The sequence below is a fragment of the Petromyzon marinus genome, chromosome 49, assembly GCF_048934315.1.
Source record: "Petromyzon marinus isolate PM22_M1 ecotype Great Lakes invasive population chromosome 49, UKy_Petmar_22M1.pri1.0, whole genome shotgun sequence".
Lineage (NCBI taxonomy): Eukaryota > Metazoa > Chordata > Hyperoartia > Petromyzontiformes > Petromyzontidae > Petromyzon > Petromyzon marinus.
Genome location: NC_133715.1, coordinates 7,406,334 through 7,425,839, shown reverse-complemented (window position 1 = coordinate 7,425,839; position 19,506 = coordinate 7,406,334). Strand labels below are relative to the sequence as shown.

The window sequence follows — 19,506 nt, the reverse complement described above, 5'->3', positions numbered from 1 at the left end:
TTGCTCCCCTACTCCGCCGCTGCTGGAAGCGTCGCCCCCACTCGCTAAAGGGAGGGCGCGAACGTCCGCCACGGAGATGGATCGATGAAGTGAGCAGCTCGTGCGGCGGCGAAGGTGTTAGGCGCATTGCTACATCGTGCGATCGTGACAGATGGTGGTGGCTGGGGGGGAGGGGGCCTTCATCCAGCAGTGGATTAAGCGTGGCCGACGATGATGACAATGATGATGACGAGGATGAACACGAGCGTTAGTTGACACCAACCCCCGGAACACTCCCGACTATGCGCTCAACTTTCATTCAGTTCGGCTCAAACCTCGCATCGATCAACGGGTGCTCAGAAAAGCGTGCCAAACATCGCGCGGTGGCGGTAGCGGCGGCGATGGCGGTGCCACAGGCGATTATTATTATTATTTCACCGGCGCTGACTCCGCTTCAAAAGCCCCGCTTAGGGCTAACTGGTTTTTGTTCAATTCATTTTTTTTACCTTCCCTGCGTTCTTTGGGGCCATTGGATAATCGCACCACGGGGCCGTGGAAAAAGCCGAGACCAATACCAAAACAACCGCCATTAAGTGACAGTGGCATCACCACGTCGCCTGTGCCAGGCCAGGTGCACTTTGAGGCCACGTGAAGGCTCGCTGACAGGAGGCCTCGGGACAGACCCAGCATGTGCCATGGGTTGGCTGTCCGAAATGACTGGCAGATGCACCAGCTGTACCCCCTACTGTGCCAACTTGCTGTATTTTAGCCGCCCGGCGCTCCGCTCATTGTTGTGAGCGTCGCTCCTCTGCCCCCAGTTGTTGTTGGAGGGCGACTGCCTCCAGCTGCCCAGCAGAATCTTTCGCGAGCCTCCTGCATAGAGGACGCGCCATCCATCACAGATGCCAACGTCGGTAAGATATTATTTTTCCTCTCCTTTTCCTCCTCTCCCTTCGGCAGGTCGAGGCGCTGCGGCCTAGTGATCATGTGGCGCTCGCACGCCCGCTCAGCCGGGATCGAACCGCAACACGTTTTGGCGGAGGATCAATTATCCTAGGCTCGCGATTACATGCGTCAGATCAAAGACGTTTGTGGCAGCTGACTTTAGTAACAGCTCAGGGACAGAAGAATCGCGGAGACACTTCGACCCAACCACCGATTTAAGCTTAAAATAAGATTATTTGGCGGTGATGCTGCTGCTGTATTGGCAGTGGTGAGCACAAGCACAATTAACTATAACAACAACAACACAATTCAACACTATCGTCAAGAACAACGCAGTGGCCTTAAGTAGAAAAAAAAGTATAAAAGGCAATATTTCGGGCAATGGGCCGTCGTCAGACCGCACACACGTGAAGACGTGGGTTACTCTCATCCAGGCGGTGTTCGATGGGATCGGTCGGCGATGACACATTCAGTGGGGGACAAATGTGGGACCATGGCACCCGGCACACAATGGCCCACTCTGGAGAACTGTCTGACGGGTTCGGTGTGGGCCCCAATCGCCCGTTATAATAAGATGGAGAATATTTGTCGATGCTGCTGCTGCTGCCGCCGCCGCCGCCGCGATGGTTGGCAGTGGTGCACAAGCACGATGAAGAAAGCAAAAACCCTCAACGCATTCGTCAATGGCACCACCCTGGCCCTTGTTAATAGCGCATCATCTACGCGCCGCGTGCGAGTTGAATTCATGCCCTTTCGCCTTGCGAGCCGAGCGGAGACCTCTCTGCCCGTGACGCCACCCTTCGGCGAGTCGGCTCGCCCGGCGACCAAACCGCCGCGGTCGTGGTCGCACGCGATGCGCGTCTAAAAATACATATATTGTAAATTCAAAATCACCGTGTAAAATAATTAATTAAACATTTAATGAATAAACACGCTAACGATCACGTAAATGATTTGCACGACATCGCAGCTGCGAGCGTCGCCAGAATGATTAGCGTCTCAGATTTCCGATCAGTCGCGTTTTATTAACACGTCACCCATGGCGAGGCATTAATATAACTACAAATAATAATACAACTTAGACTGCACATCATCTTCAGATCATGCTGCTGATGTTGCTCCGTGCCAAGAGCTGAGTCCGTCAAACAAAATCGGAGCAATTTCCCGCCCAGACGATCATTGAAGCATTGGTACTCATCTCCCGTTTACAGCCCTGCAGAGCCAGTGTGGTGGAAATTCCACATTCCTATGGCGGGGAGGACGAGCCTATTAAATATAAGACAACTGCTGTTGCCGTCCCCACAAAGTGGTCATCATTTTATCGACCACGGAGGGAGGGATGATGGAGCCGACTGAATGAACCCCCCCCTCCCTCCCCCTCAACTAGGATTCAACCTTTTTACTGCGAGCCGGTTGGCTACGTAGGGGGTAATAGAAGTTCAACATACATACATACAGACATCCACTCCGGTACTTCTCGTAACGACTTGAAGCCAGTGAGCAGAAGAAGAGAGCTCGGCATGGGGACAGCACGGAGGCGGTTTGAGCCCAAGAGGGTCATGGGGGCCGTTTGACCACACTTCACCGCGCTGGTCGGCACGGATTGGGCAAACGACCTCGCTCTCCGAAGGCGTTCACCGTGGCCGTGAACCCAAGTCACCGGTGCGCTCGTAGTGCGAGCGCGGTAACTGCTGCGCCACCCACCGCCCCAAAGCTCCCACCACCTCCACCCCCCCCCCCCCCCCATTATAAATCGCGAACAATTCGCACGCGTTACAGCGCAGCCAATCTCGCGGGTAATCAATTAACAAAATCGGTGGCGACGTTGGCGTAGATACAGCAATGGCGAACACAAGAGCACATTCATATGTTAGACAAGCTTAAAACCCTCCCCGCTCCGCGTGCCTTCCCGTAACCTGCCTGGCACGCAAGAGGAATTGCCTGCCGACGCTTCTCCCAAATCGATCCGACCTTCATTCAGCGCTCCCGCGTCGCCTTCCCATTTTGCCATCGCCAGTGCGAGTGTTTCCCCCCCCCCCCCAGTTTACAATTCGGAATGTCTCACTGGGGAGCGGTGATTTTTCCATCGACTGGCCGTGGAATCGTTACCACCTTCGGGATCCGTGTCTGCGCGCGCCGTCTCGCTCCGCGCCGGCGTTGAGTTTGCCGCGAGGAAAGGGGGGTCGGCGGCGGCGTCGTCGTACCGGCTAGGAGGGACGACGGCCAGCGGCTGAGGCCGACTTTGCCGGCGACAGCTCGAGGAGGGAGCAACGCGCCCGCGGGCACGTCCGCGATGACCTCATTGGATCACGTGATGTGGATCGACGCATCTCGTGAACGTTGCGGATTGGGGGCCTTCATCCAGCGTGAGGATGGACGTCCGCCACCGAGGAAACGGAGCGACGACCGCATTTGGCTCACGCGCAGGAGCCGGATCGGATCGTCGCATCGTGCGACCGGCCGCGAGGGGATTGGCGATGGCTCGGCAAGGCCTTCATCCGGCAGCGGATCGATAACGGTTGACGGTGACGGTCGTCGCAACCGCAACAATCGTGAGCTCACATTGGCTTGGCGACAAACGAAGGTGGGGGAGTGGGACAGCTAAACGGAACGGTGACATTTCACAAGGCGGCTAGTGGTCATGGCAAGCGATGATGAAGATGATGCTGAAGGTGACGAGGATCCACTGGACCTGCTAACTATTGTCGTGCGAGGCCGATCGTCCGATTAGGAATTCCGGCTAATCGCGCTAATCACCGCGCGGGCCTGGCACGACACGGAGCCACGCGGACTGCCCGTCCCGCCAGAGGATCAGCGTAACAATTGGAGCTTAACCTCAGCAGGGGGTCCCCCCCCCCGTCTGGGTCGGCACACCGCATCCTGTCTGTGCCTGTGCACCCACTGACAACTCAGCAGCTGCATCACCATATAATGAGTCGCACTGTGTACAACTACAACCACTGTGGTGGTCGACTCACCCACAAAGTTGGTGCTCGTTTAAGTCACCGACCCCAAGGGATGATGACAGAGGAAGATGGGCTGAGTCAACGCCCTCCCCCCCCCTCCTTCTCGGTTATCCACCACCCCACCCCAACGAGGAATTGAACTCGGGGAAAACCTTCTGATCGCTGAGCCATCAGGCACTGGTTACACACAAAGGTCACCAGGAGGTGGGGGGACGAGGGATTGAGACGGCGATTTGGAGGTACGGCAATGGTGGCCGCAAGCCACTGGAAGAATCAGAATCCTCCATCCTCTTACAAACACGGGGGGGGTTGGGAAGGAGTGGGGGGGGGGAGCAGCAGAATCTCATCTCAGCAGACACACTTTAATCACGCTGGCATTAAGTGTACTTCCCAAAATATAATGGGGGTTTTGTGTTTTTAATGCGTGCGTGCGTGCGGTGCGATGGGGAGGCCGGAAGGGTGGAAAAAATAAATCGCGGCTGTCCTCTTGCCGACATCCGTCCATGTTTCACGAATCAAAACAAACAACGCACGAGCGCACGCGTGCGGGAGGGCGGGCGGACACGCGCACGCACGTGCGCACGAGCCCGCTCCGCCACGGTGAGATTTGTGAGCAACACTCCGTTTGTCGCCGTCTCATTATGCTGCCTTTTGTTTTTGTAATTCAATTCCCGATGGGACCTCCGGATCGGCATCAGCCATAAACCTACCAGATCTCGCGAAATTTTGTATTTCATTTTCTTCGGGGGCTGAATGCTGTTCATTTGATCTGTAGCTGCTGCTGGTGATGATATTTGTATAATTATTATTATCCTCGTTATTACCACGCTTGTTTACTCAGAAAAGCCTCGCCTGTTGTCTCACAACTCCCTGTTGGGAGGGTTCTGCCAATTTTCTCAGCAGGGGTGTGCGAGTAATCTGCGGTGCAAGTTATTTTTTTTATTTGGCAAAATTTAAGCCACGACCCCCCCTGGCACAAACACAATGGCCTGTCTTGCTAGCGACCTCCTGGGTCAGCGTAACCAACCGGCTGTTTCACCAACAGGCTTGACAAGAGGATTGGAGAGGTCCACAGGTGCCAACCTTCTCCTCCCCGCCCCCACCCCCCTCCCCTCCCCGGAGTGGAGGTTTGGTCTCAAAGCCACCCGTGAGCTGCAGAAAAAGAACGTGAAAATATTCAGGAGACAAAGAGGCCTTGGAACCAAACCCTCCACTCACGGTTTTGGGCCTGGGACCTCTCATCCTCTCGTCAAACCTGGCCGTCGAAGCGTCCTGCAGGGTGCTGCCAAGGTTGGAGGCCTCGTGCCCCACGGACGAGTGGGGCCACACCAACTCGTGAGGTCGTTCGCTACAGCAAGCCATTGTGTGCCAGGCGTCATGGTCCAAATCTGTCACCGACATGTCGACCCTGACACCTGCTGTATATTTGGGAGTTTGCATGTCTCTCTCCACGTGATCGCGTGGATTTTATGACCGGGCCCTCCACATGTGGCAACGAGCGTTGAGGTTATTTGGCTAATTTGTGGCCAGGTGTCGTTTCTGAAATAGATCTAGATAGCTCAGTGGGCCTTACCTGGTAAAATAAAAATGTATAGTGATCGTAATGTCTCATCGCTGATGCAACTATCGTGCCGTCCGGATGAGCGTATCCCCCGTGTTCGCATACGTGCTGTGAAGACGGCCCATTGCCTGAAGAGTCACATTTTATACATTTGCTTATATTTAGAGCCACAGTGTTGTTATTGATGAACGTGTTGGATATTTTTTTGTGATTTTAATTGTTCTTGTGCACACCACTGCCAATGCAGCAGCAGCACCAACAGGCATCACCGCCAAGTAATCTTCATATTATTTTCGGCTTAAATCGGAGGCGGCTGGGTCGAAGTGTCCTCCGTGACTCTATTGTTCACCAAGCTATTATCGAAGCCAGCTGCAAAACGTCTCGAATATAAAACCCGTGCGATCCAACGCATGCCGTCTCGAGCCTAAAAATTGATCCTTAGCCAAACGTGTCCCGGTTCGATGCCTGTACACCACCACTGCCAATGCAGCAGCAGCAGATAAAATAAAAATACAATTGGAGCATGGGGAGGAGACATCACGACTAGAAGGGACGATTATGGCCGACGGTCAGGCTAATAACAAAACAATGATGGAGTGGCGACCACGGAATGGAAACGTGTCCGACAGGACGTCCAGCGCTTGGGAGATGGAGCTATCAAAAAATCACGTCGTACGTAGGTGCTCGGTGGATTTTATGACATCGCAGGACCGTGAGAGATGGCGACGACTTGGGGGTGAGGGGGGGGGGGTGTCCTGGATTGACCGCGGCTGCACAATACGAGAAGAAGACAGGCTCAGTGGGGCCTGCCCCCAGTGTCTACTCCCGGAGCCAACCGCGTTTTAATTCCACAACAAACACCAATAAAAGCCTCCGTTTGCTCTCGTGGCCCTGTCAGCTGCAAGTCGTTTCCACTTCCCCACTTCTCTTGAAGTCCCCAGGGGGGGTTTCTCCACAAGAAACGACACCACCACCCCCCACCCACGCGCACCCCTCACACCCAGGGACATCGCAAGTCTGGGACAGACACAGCTCTCTCTCGGAACGAGAGCCGGGGGGGCCTCCCGAAGCACTTCTCCGCCACGAAAAAACATGAAATCCACCGAGAGCTCTCCTCTCGTTAATATTTCACACGCGTGGGGAAACTCAGCTGGCTCCGGGTGCCGCACAGATGCCAACGACGAATTTGCGAGACACTGGACGGTGTTGATAACGTTGCTGTGGAATGCCAAATCGGTTGATGGGATATTTGTAAAATTTTCATTTTTTTACGTGAAGTCAGACCGGAACGCATTTGATTTGACACACAGCATAAGACAGGACAAGAGCGATGTCCTCCTCGAATGAGCATTGAGGCATTTGATGTGCATCCCCCGTTTACAGCCCTGCAAAGAAGCCAGTGATGGAAATTCCACATTCCTATGGTGGGCGGGGTATCTCCTTAGGACAACCACTTAATGTATTGAATTCACCCACAGAGCGGAACTCACTTTATCGACCCCGGAGGGATGATGAGGCATGATGGTTTTGAGTCGACCCACAACCTGGATTTGAACTCGGAAGAGCCCTTCTGATTTGCAAGGTGCAAGCTCACGATGTCTGACCCCACAACTGTCCAGATAAAAAAATACCCAAAAAGTGACTGATTTAGGATCCAAACCCATCCTAAAAAAATGGCTCTTTTGAGGCTTTTCTGAGCGACATTGCCTATTCAAGTCCAACAGTAAACGATCATTGGCTTCGCCAAGCCTGAACCTGCTGATGAGACACGTGAATGTCGAAGCCGGTCCAGTGTTTGCTTTGTATGAAACCAGGCGCCATTGTAAAGTCACTCCCAGAAGGCCGTGTGACCAATGGGGTGTAAAATAAATAAAAACAACTCGTACAAATTATTAAAAACAAACCTATTTTATAGTTGACAGGCAGGTACGGAAAAGGGGGCAAAATTCCTGCCTGCTTAATTTTATTACTTATCACCATGATCATTCTCCACAAGGACGCCGATGATGATTTTTCGTCAAATAAAAAGAAAATCTCAAGGTCGGCATCTCCCATCTCAGGTGAGCACTGGAAGGAACTCACCAGGGTTGGTTGCCCTGCTGATAATGACCTCCCCCAAGCTGTCCAATCACAGCACCGATATGAATGTTATGCAACCGTCACACGACTGGCCAGCACTGTTCTCTCCGTGACCCCTGACCTCTCCCCCCCCCGCCCCCGCCCCACCCCACGGTGTGTGGTGGCGGTGGGGAAGGTCTCACCGTATGACGAGGGACGTGGCCGGCGCTCCGATCCCGGGCCTCCGCCACCCCTGCCGGCGGCCGATTGGCCGAGCTCGCCGTTGCCGTGGTAGCAGGGCAGCAGGGTGCGGCCCCCGTCGGCGACGCGCACCAGGCGCTTGCGGTACTGCTGGTCGAGGCACGAGTTGGGCGACTCGCTGCGGCGGGCCAGCGACAGGGCCTCCACCCCGGCCGCAAGCGGCGCCGGGCCGCACAACTCAGGCTTGGCCTCGCGGTCGCTGGGGCGGTGGCGATAAAGAGGGGGGGGGGCGATGGCGATAAAGAAGGGGCAAAACGAAAATAAGAGTGGGGGGGGGGGGCGAAGTCGCGTTTTGAAATATTATGAGGAGTTGATTTGCGGCGTTTATCCGATGGGAACCACGGATGAAATGTGCCTCGCGAATGTTACACGGCGCTTGAGAGTGAAGGCGATGACAGCGGTAACGTAATCGAGGATTTCAGGGGTTAACGGGGGAGAGGAGGGAAATTACAGGCCGACAACAACAACAACAAAACAACCACAGCAACAACAACCATATTGTGATAATGGTGACGGTGGTGGTAGTGGTGGTAGTGGTAGTAGTGGTGGTAGTGGTAGTAGTGGTGGTAGCGGTGGTAGTACGAGCGTATTGCGTGTTGAACTTCGCAGCCGACCATGCTAATCGGAGGTGCAGGGGAAGGACTTTAAAACCAAACACAAAATGAAGTTCTAAAGCCATCACAGGAGGCGCTACTAATAGCGTCGCTATTCGCGAACGGCACTTGTCCCAAACGTCCGCTAACGGATCCCTCGCGGAGCTTTGTGTGTCCATGAGCAGTCCTCACCGTGGCGTGTACGGCTCGTTGGGGGGCGGGGGGATGAAGAGGTTGAGGAGGGCCGACTTGGGTCGCTTGGAGGGTGTTTCGACGACCCTCACCGGGGAGCCAGGGTTGTGCACGGGGCTCACGCCCGCCAGACCCTAGGGGGCGAGGGGAAAATATATGGGGGAGGATTGTCATCGTCATCATCATCATCACCGGCAGCAGCAGCAGCAACAGTGGCGGCATCATCAGTAGTGGCATCATCATCCGCAGCATCATTTCAGTAGCAGCAGCATCATCATCAGCAGCAGCAGCATCAGTCGTAGCATCATCATCATCATCAGCAGCAGCATCATCATCATCAGCAGCAGCATCCACAGCATCATCAGCAGCAGCATCTGCAGTATGATCATCATCAACAGCAGCATCATCATCAACAGCAGCATCATCAGTAGCAGCATCATAATCATCAGCACTAGCATCCGCAGCATCATCATCATCAGCAGCAGCAGCATCATCAGTAGCAGCCAGCAGCAGCATCAGTTGTAGCATCAGCATCATCATCAGCATCAGCAGCAGCAGCATCCACAGCATCATCATCAGCAGCATCATCAGCAGCATCATCAGCAGCATCATCAGCAGCATCATCATCATCAGCAGCATCATCATCAGCAGCATCATCACTTGTAGCAGCAGCAGCAGCATCATCATCATGGCCCTTCTACATCAGAGCACATAAACCAAGATTTCTGTTCAATTCGTGTGCTATTAAGAAGGGCCATTGCCCGAAACGTTGCCTATTATAGATTTATTACCCTGCTAAGGCCACACGTAGTGTTATTGACGAACGTGTTCAGTGTGTCTTGTCTGTCTCATATGTTCCTCTCTCTCTGCGAAATGAATAATGAGCCTGGAGTTAACAACATCGCATATGATTTGCATATGCCTTGCCTAAATAACAAATAAGCTATTGTCACGTTACGCGATTCATAATAATTATAATTTTGACCTTTAATCAACTATTCATTACACCACTGTGCTCCGTACTGCGATCGTTGTTCAGCCAAACATATACTTAGAGGAATAACGGCCTAATTAAGGCATCCGCTCTCTTGGGGTGAGGGAGGGGGGGGCGGTGGATGGAGGGGGGCGAGCGGAACCCAAACAATAGCCGTGGTGGTGCGTAATTCATCCGATACGCGTGGGACAGCGTGCTCGCAACAATAGGTGCCTTTCGGATCCGCTATGCACCCCCCCCGCCCCCCCCCCCCACAAGCCAATCGCAATTAGTGATGCTGCTCGCGGCTCCGGGATTGTGGCTCCATCCAGGGATTGGCCCGGAGTTTGGCCGAGAGAACTCCACTGCTACGACAGGTTACCCACGTTCCCCCCCACCCCAGGCCGCCACCTCCACCCCCCCCCCCCCCCGTGCGGATTGCCTGGGTGCAAAGCAATCATTCCAATGCTCTCCTCCGTCCACCCCTCCGCAAGGCGTGGAGTCGTAATTAAAGAGACGAGGTTTTAAAACATAAAAAAATGTAATCCCGTTGTTAGTTCGTGCAGACCAACACCGAGGCGACTGCGTGCCAACAGTTGCACCTTAATCATTGTTTTCTAACACACGAGCCAACTGGTTATAAAAAATAATAACGCCAATTATTTATCTTGCCCGACATTGCCACGGTGGTGTGTTGTGGCTCGCAACATACCGGGGGCTTGCCAACACAGAGGTCGCCGGTTCGATTCCATCTCCTGGAGCGGCAGCTGAAACAACGGGGCCAGCTTCTCAAATCTGCCCCACTCCCCCACTCCCACATGCCACTTCTGTCCACCCCAAGTCAACCTTTTCCCGTTCCGATGACGTACTTTCATGCACGTCATCTTTCTTCCGATTCCATTCCGAAACCGGAAGAAGCACTGAAACAAAAACTACTTTATCAGCACCGAAACTCCACAAGGCCGTGCAGGAAGGCGTGCGGCACAGTCTGGCGCCGGCTATCGTGGAGTGCGGTCGTGTTGCCACGGTTCTCTGCGGCGAGAACCGTGTCTTTAAATATAATGGCGCTCGCGCTAACCGCTTGCGCGTTGCGGGATTCAGCGGTGAACGGGAGCCCCACCCTGCAACTTGCATCTCGGAACGAGAAAGGGTTAATGGATCAGCGGGCCGTGTGGTGGTGGTGGGGTAAAGTGTGGGTGCTACCGCTCATGTCTCCCAACACGTCTGGCCGGCGTGGAGTCGTCAGCCAAATCGCCTGTCTGGAGCTCCCTCTGGCGGATGCCCTTCTGCCGGCAGTGGCACGAGGAAGCAATTGCAGGACTGCGCCTTTACCTCCTGGGATGTCCGTCCAATTCCTTCAAGGGGAAGGCGTTGCACTCCGCTTTCCGGAGGTTTACAAACTCACTTTCTTGCTCCGACAGTCGCCATTCCTTTGACGGGACGTTAACCCCGGATCGCGACGATTCGCCACGTCACCATTCGCGACGCCCCAAAATAAAACATGGTCCAAAACCACGATTGCTAACCATGAACCCTAGAAATCACGACAATTCACCCAATCGTGCTCGGGGGGACTCGCCGCTCGCTCTCCTTGCCCCTTCCCCACCTGCAACGCCAGCGGCTTCCAGCGCATGTTCTTGAGTGGCGCGGGGTCCGAGTTGAGAGTGCACTGCGGCCTCTTCTTGAGCGTGATGGTCACTCCGCTGGGGTCGTGGCGCAGCGCGTTCACCAGGTTCCGCAGCTGCCACCCAACCTGGGGAGGGGGGGGGGCGAGCGTAAAACGTGGCATCGAGGTGTGGATCTATCGAAAGGGGAGATTCGCAGGCGACGTGGTGACGTCTGTGGAATTTAAAACGCACGGGCTTTCGCGACCCAATGTCGTGTCGCGTACCCTGCTCACACCGCATAGGCGGGCAAACATCGTGCCGACGCATTATTGTTTCGACACACACTCCCGCCGGCAATTTTGGCAGAGGAATCCACAACACCGTTTTGACGATTGTGCGCGACATTTCTCCTCTGGTCTTTGGGCCCTGAATAGGAGGCGTGTGATGTCATCGGCACGCCCCCACAGGTGGACACCTATGTGGGGGGGGGGGGTGGTGGCAAGAGTGGAGGAGATTTTCACAGTTCCGGAAATTGACGCCGGTTGTAACTACCGGGGGCCGAGACCATCGACTCGCCGAACCTGCGAGGCACCTTGGGTTTTAGTTCGCGGCTAAAATTGCGCGTTTCGAGCGGGAGCATATCGGCAGAGTCTCCAACCGGCCAAAGCTTCTCGCCTCCCCCCCCCCAAACAGCGTCCTCCCCCCTCGCCCTCGCCACCTCCATCTCATCCACCACTCTTAAGCCAGACACCACTTCTCTCGGCAGGGCAGGGTGCAGGGTCGTGGTGGGAGGGAGGCGGAGGGGGAACTGTGGGAAAACTGGCAATAAAAAAAAATATATAAGAAAAACAGTAACGGGATACTTTATCGTGCCTATTAGCGGGGCCGTGTAAACTCGATTTACGACCACGCTTTATTGTGGAAAACACTGCGAATTATTAGCTGCCGGTATTAAGAGAGAGAGAGAGAGCGCACGTGACAAAAAAAAAACGTAATTTATTATTATAATTTTTTATGGGGCAGACAACAATTTTCCTGATTAATACGCCGACGACAGCAGCAACGCTGGGAGACCCTGCAGAAAAAAAAAAACTCTTTACTCTGCGAGTTTCCCCTCCACATCTATCTTTACCCCCCCCCCCACCCTTCAACTAGGAACTTCCAGCTGCGACGAATAATTACGCTTAAAACATTCCACCGACTGAAGCACAAAACAAGCAGCCTACCCCATCAACTACCACCACCGCCACCTCCTCCTCCACGGCCACGATTGTGTCGGCGATTGTGTCGGCCGTGACAGTGAGGCCCGGTTATAATGAATGCGCCGGCAGCGTCCGACTGCCGCACCCGCGCCCTGACGTTCATCCCCGACGTTCGTCGTGCATAAATAACCACCTTCGGGTGCATGCCGGCGTGTTATTATAACAGCTCGTTAATAGCCAGCTATTACGGAAGAGTGATTTCAATTACGCGCAAATTGGCCCTCCTTCCGTTGGCTTGGAAAGAGGATGATGTTATTTGGGTAGTTTCACTTGTTACATTTATATATTGTTGTTCTTTTCTCTCCCCCACCCCTCTGGCTCCCGTTTGTCTGGTGGAATTGTAAACGTGCCAAAGCTGGGTGTTTTTATTTATTTATTCTTCATATAATAACCGTATATTTATTTTATACCGGTCATGTGCCTCGGTGGCAGTGGAGTGAGCGGCTCGCAACCGGAAGGTCGCGAGTTCAACTCCTGGTCTGGCTGGATGGCGGGGGAGGGAGTAGTGGGAAGTTGACTCAGCCCATCATCATCATCATCCCTCCCATCGGGGTCGATAAAACAGGCACCACTTTGTGGGCAAGTCGGCAGTGGTTGCCGTCCAACGCAATGTGGAATTTCCATCACTGGCTTCTGCAGGGGCCGTTAACGGGAGATGAGCAACGCCGCCTCAATTCTCATTTGAGCGACGGGAAATCACTTTGGCGTCCGGCTCCGCGCGATTTACAAACTTGCTCCAATGGGAATTGAATTGTCAACTGCGCGCTAAGAGGCTGCGCGTTACCACTCGGGGGAAGGGGGGGGGGGCGTGGGGGCGAGCAATCGCGCACGTCAAACACGATTTTTTTTAAGCGCCGGAGATTTTGACTGGGAGCTGAGGGACAGGGTGGGAGGGGGGGGGCAGGATGGGTGGCTCCAATGATTTGTGTATTTATTCTAAAACACCAAAAAAACTAAAAAGGTTCAGAACTAGAGGATTAGGCCGAGTTACACCACCGTGATACTTGACTGGAGTGGGGGTGATGTGGGAGAGGGGGGTGCGAGGTGGGGGGGGGGCGAGGGGGGGTGCGAACAGGAGACACTCTCTGGTGCAACCTTTCAAGCTCCAATGCTGCTCCACCCCGCCCCCCCCCCCACCACCCTTTGATCTTAGCCCCCTGAAGGATTATGGGATAAAGAGTAGAGGGGGGGGGGTAGAATAACACGGCTTCCCAGACTTTTTATTTTGTTTCACGATAAAAAAATAATTCCCGCTGGGTTCCTTCCACAGCTAATATAATTCACTACGGTCACAAAACGCCACGCTTTACACGCGCCCCATCGCGATCACGGGCCACGCCGTTGCTCGTCGTCATCGTTGACCGACGTCGCCCGTGACCCCTCCACCGCTAGATCAAGGCGATCTTGATCGAACCGATCCATCTCGGCAGCTGCACGCGAGCCGATTTCCCGGCTCCGTCTCCACGCATCCCCCCCACCCACCCACCCACCCCCCCCACCACCACGTGTTTATTCGTCGTGCTTTTGAGCCGGCGCCACGTCGGCAGAAACCGCGTTTCAAAACAACGCGGCGCAGCCCCTGCAACTTCTTGCTCACGCAGCTGCTGGCCGATGTGACTCTCGAGTGGGGAGTTGTTGGGGATCGCCTTCTTCCACACTAGCTCGTAGGTGGGCGTCATAGTGGCTATGAAATGTTAACTACCTCGCCTGGTATGCAGGACGCCTGCTGCTGTATATTTGGAGTTTGCGTGTCTCTCTCCCCGTGGCCGTGTGGATTTCTCTCCGAGTCCTCCGGTTTTTTCCCTTCCACATTTAGAATCAACGTGCGTCTAGGGAGCATTTGGCTGCTACAAATGTCCACGTGGTAAGCCACGTCGCTGAGCTATCAGTTATGGGCCAGGTCGCTTCTGACAAAAGAGCTGCATAGCTCCGTGGGGCCTTACCTGGCGATGTAGAAATAGTAAAGTTTTAGGCCTCGGAAAGAGGCGGGGGGGGGGGTGCTCACAGTTTACCCCACCACAGGCGACCTGCCGGTTGTGGTACCCCCCCCCCCCCCATCTCTCTATCGTCATGGCCACGCTGCCTTGGGGCTGTTCTTTGTGAAACACGACTCCCTCTCGTCCCCTCGATTTGTTTTCTCTTCCGTCTCGACGCGGGCGAGCGCTCTATCGACAGAAGGTAGAGAGAGAGGAGGCAGCGGGATCAGCCCCCGAAGGAGGCGTCAGCTGCAGCGCAATGAAGGGATCTGATGTCGCCCCAGCATCCACAGTCGATCGCTAACAGCACTTGCCCCAACAGCCTTTGTGGGCTATACTGGCGGAGGCAGGCATGGAGGGGGGTCTTTGTCTTTGTATGCTAGTAGAGTACACGTGGGTGGGTGGATGAGCGAGTTTGTGGTTGGGTTTGATGATAAAGACGTGCTTGTGTGCGTGTGAGCATGTGTCGGGGTACAGGCTGAGTCACTTTGAAAGATAATTTCTCCCTATGATTCTGATTGGGTACCTAGAAATGTGTGTGTCTGTGTGTGTGTCTGTGTGTCTGTGTGTGTGTGTACGGGCATGGGGAGCGGTTGTGGTGGTTAGCGGCGCTGCGCTACGAACCCGGTGACACGAGTTCGATTCCTGCTCACGGCCAACACCGGTGGTGACGATTATCTGAACCGGCCCTGGTCCTTCCCTAGGTCGACTCGGCCTCAAATGAGTACCTGGTTGCAGTGTCTAAAAACATCCCACCGGGGGAGACAAAGGCGGACCCTGGCGTGGTGCTAGCCACCCACCCCCTAAATGTTCCGTGCCTGGCCCCTCACAGCACTTGCCCCAACAGTCCGTTAAGGCTATACGGGGGATCTCTGTCTTTGTGTATCAGCGCGTAGTGAGGCAGCGCAGCGAGAGGCACCGTGGCCTCATGAACCCGCGGCAAAGCGACTTTGATTCCCGGCCACGGCTAAGCCAACACCAGTGGCAAGCCACATCGGAACGGGTGCCAGGCCTCGGCTGGTTCAACTCAGCCTTAAATCAGTAGCCGGAGCGATGTGCAAAGATGTGCGTTGGTGTGCGACCGAGGCAACCAAACGGGGCGCGGTGTGGTAGCCACACCACCGCCAGCATTAATAGGTGCTCGCTGACAGCACGTGCTCGAACGGTTTGTAAAAGGCTTATTCAAGGGGGGGGGTGGGTGTTGTTCTTGTCCTTGTGTGGATGTACAGACGCAGGAGGGAGTGTGGGGCGGCGGGGGGGGCAGCGGAGAGATCACGTTACAGCCCAACACCCCAATTGACCCTTTCCCACCACCACATTTCCACCACCACTGCCACCAACCACCACCACCAACCACATTCCCTCCGCACCAGTGAGTGAGCTCATTGATTTCCACGCCGACTCTCTTTCCGTGACGTCACACCACCCCCCACCACTCGCTCACTCGGAGCCCACCTCGCATGTCCTCCTCCACCTGGCGACAGAATGGTGCCATTACTCCGAACGCCACAAAGGCAAAGATCCCCCCGGATAGCCTTCGCGCACTGTTGGGGCAAGTGCTGTTAGCGAGCACCTATTAAGGGCGGCACCACACGTGAGGGGGTGGGTGGTCAGCACCACGCCCGGCCGCCTTTGTCTCCCCAGCAGTGATATTTACACACCGCACCAGGTACTAATTTGAGGCTGAGTCGACCTAGGGGAGGCACGAAACCGGTTCAGATAATCGTCACCGGTGTTGGCCGTGAGCGGGAAGCGCTGGGCGCTAACCTCTACACTTCCGCTCCCCTCAATCTCACGCACACACAGAGCACGTACACACGTACCCTTATACATAGCAGAGGCAATAAAAAAAAAGTGCGAGGTGGTGCCACATAACTATGGAGTTGCAGAAGCACTCTGACGGAATGCTGGCCCTGGACTGAACGTAACTCAACCATACTCAGCCATGGGTGCCCAAGCAGAAACAGATTGGAAGTAAAAAACATTGAAGCAATGTCTCTTCCACTAAACCACATGGAAGATTTACTCACCAAAGCTGATAAAGATCGGCCGTCGAGCCTCGAACGCACTGTCGGGGCAAGTGCTCTTAGTAGCGAGCGGCACCCTGTGAAGGCCGGCGCGGCACGCGAGGGGGTGGGTGACCAGCTACCAGCACGACCGAGCACACCTACGCATTTGACAGGTGCCCCAACCAGGATCGTAGGGAGAAGTCATCTTTGAAGGTGATTACCTGCCGCTCAAATGAGCATCCAGGCATTGGCGCTCACCTCCTATTTACAGCCCTGAATCAGCGGCGGAAAATTCCACGTTTCGCAAGGCGAAGGCGAGTCTATCCATGCCCCCCCCCCCCCCCCGATTTGCCGTACCCCTAGGGGATTGCTCTGCCCCACCCCCCACACCCCCAAAACCAGGATCTGAACTCACAACCTTCCGGCTGCGATCTCCTCGTTCTACCGCTGAGCCACTCGATCGGTTATAAATTACAGGGAAAGCGACGTTTCAATTCCAAGCCACTGCGCGTGTCCCAACCAGTCTCGACCTCCCCCCCCCCCCCCCCGCCGCCTTTATTAAATCACAGCCAGTCTGATCTGCTCGCAAACACCCAACGCCGAGTCAGCTGATGTCACACTGATATATCAGTGGGGCATCGATGAATGGATCACCCTGTTTGTCACGTCAAAATCACCATGAGCGTCATTGCCGCGATTATAAATAACAAAACTAAGCAGGCGATATGTGTCCTTCGCATGTCCGTGTCTCGACGTAAAAAAGAAAATGTTTTTGTTACGCAAACTATCAGCCGCACGGCCTTCTGGGAGTGCAAAATTGTACGTAGCATTTTTGCAGACAAGCAAACTCTGCACCGGTTTCGACATGCAATGTCTCATCGGTAGAGTAAGACTTGAGTCAATGCTGGTGAACCGCCAATCTTACAGGCAAGGGACCCTTCCCAGGGTCTCAGTTCGATGCAAAATTCTAGAGGGGCACATGGGAGCGCAAAACGGGGAGAGCAAAACGACCAGTGGGTGAAGGAGCTTCATCACTGGAAGAACGTACGGAAGAGGTGGATGGCAGCTGATGCCACCGCCTGCGATGGCCCATCGCCACCGCCGGTGACAACTCATCACCACCGAATCGTCACTGCCGCCATCAATGGGCCCATCACGTGACCACCGCCGCGCGTGACGAGCCATCACCGCCGCCCCGCGGCGGCCCATCGCGCGCCGGCGAGTTAATCCCTGCGCCGCTCTTTGACGCGGCGCAAAAGTCGTCCCGCCAATTAACGTCGCCACTATCAATTAGCGGAGCTGGGTGGTGATGTGGCATCGCGCACCGCGCCTGCCGGTCTCATTCACCCCGCGGCCGCTAAATCAATTTATCCACCGCCGCCGCTGGATGCGCTTGCGAAATCAACAACCGGCGCGAAATGAATTAAACTCGGAAGCACGCGGGTCGGAGAGCGACGCCGCCGGCTCGAGGCACCGTCGTCTCGACCGTCAAGGAAAAGGAAAGTGCACGGCTCGGGGGCGGTGGGTGGGGGCTCGCAGGCCGCTGGTGGCGCGTAAGTGGTGGCCAAAAGGAGAGAATGGACACTCTTCCCCCGAGAGAGAGAGAGATCACACCCGCCGCGGAGATGGAGCGCCCCGAAATCGTTGCGCGAGGGATGGCGACGGCTTGCAGGGGGGACGGGGTCTTCGCATCCAGCAGTGGATGGGCCACGGCTGACCACATTGACGGTGAACTTCCAAAGTCATCATTTGCACTCTGCTGCGTTGGAGAATGGGACACCCAAACGTGCCGTAGGCTTTCACAGACTCAACAAATATTCACGTTCAAACTTAAAACAAACCCAGCTCAGCTGGCTCGCAATCGTGAAGTTGCGAGTTCAAACCTCGAGACAGTGCTTTTGTTCTTCCTTTCTAACACAGTAACACAACGCTCGCATTAGGGGGGGGGGGGGGGGGGGGAGTCCACAAATGGCTGTTTTATGGTGTTATGGACCGACCGTCCCACGTGCACCCCCCAGCACCACCGTAAGAAATGTGGAATTTCCATCGCTGTGGCTCCAAGCCTCCGTCCGTGGGGATGAGCAGTCGGCCGGGTGGGTGCAGGGGGTGGGTGCAGTGGGGGGGGGGGGAGCAGGGGGCGAGCGGAGGGAGGGGGGCGAGCGGGGGGTGAGGAGTGCAGGGACGTGGTGACTTTGATTCTCGCGCATTCGGCGTTTTGCTTCCTAGTAGCTTGGGTCGCGTGGCGTCGGCGGCGACTGTTCGGAATGCCCCCCCCCCCTTCCCGCCCGCTGTATAAATGATGAACGGGGGGGGGGGGAAGTTACCCGCGGCTGGCATTCATCGCCGTCAATTTGACAGGGGGGAGCGGGGAGGGGGGCGGGGGAAACAATGGGGAGAGGGGTGCGAGAGAAGAACGGGCCCGAGATTAGGGCCAATTCACGCGGGGAGGGCACGGCGCATCGGCGCTGCATCCCTCGCTCGCGCCGGCTGAACGGCGGGGCCCCCTGCAACTGCTCGCTGACGCCCGCTGCTGCCGGAAGGACTCCCCCACTTGAGAGTGAGAGCGCCCTCTCCCGTGGGATGGGGCACCACGCTTAGTGGGAGAGGAGACCGCGTACCCTCTCCCGAGCTCGCTCTTTCTCTCGCCTGCCGAGCCGAGGGCCTCCCCGTCCCAGCCAGCGGTGGGCGTCAGCGCGGGCGGGGATTGCGTCTGTTTTGGTTGTAACATTACAAAGTTCCTGTTCCGGCGAGCAAGCGCGTGAGCGAGCGAGTGGTGTCGGGGGGTGGCTATGACGTACCACCGTCTGTCCGTTCACTTGGATGACTTCATCGCCCGCATGAATTTTCTTGCAACGATCGGCAGGGGACTGTGGGAGGGAGGGAGGGAGAGGGATGGGTGGAAAGTCAGGTTTCGGCTTTAAAGAAACAAAAAAATTGCAACAGGCGGCCGGCTGGGCTCAGCGGCAGAACGAGCGGCTGCTCGCAAATCAGGAAGACCACGTGGTGAAGATGACAGAAGACGACGATTTTGAAACAAATTAAAAAAAATTCACAATATAGAACGACTTTGGTAATGGTGGAGACGACGCACATGGTTCCAGAAGAGCAGTGATGACGCTGCTGC

At 55.4% G+C, this 19,506-nt stretch overlaps 1 protein-coding gene across 3 annotated transcripts in view; it reads right to left on the bottom strand.

The window, feature by feature from the left end:
* CNKSR2 (connector enhancer of kinase suppressor of Ras 2) overlaps window positions 1-19,506 on the bottom strand; it is a 194,839-nt gene that overhangs the window by 57,396 nt on the left and 117,937 nt on the right. For all 3 annotated transcript variants that reach the window (XM_032972647.2, XM_032972648.2, XM_032972649.2), the window contains exons 8-11: window positions 19,181-19,249; window positions 11,135-11,281; window positions 8,556-8,689; window positions 7,713-7,969 (exon numbers count right to left, since the gene is read on the bottom strand). In XM_032972647.2, the coding sequence (XP_032828538.2) occupies window positions 7,713-7,969; window positions 8,556-8,689; window positions 11,135-11,281; window positions 19,181-19,249 (607 nt within the window). The remainder of the gene's footprint in view (window positions 1-7,712; window positions 7,970-8,555; window positions 8,690-11,134; window positions 11,282-19,180; window positions 19,250-19,506) is intronic.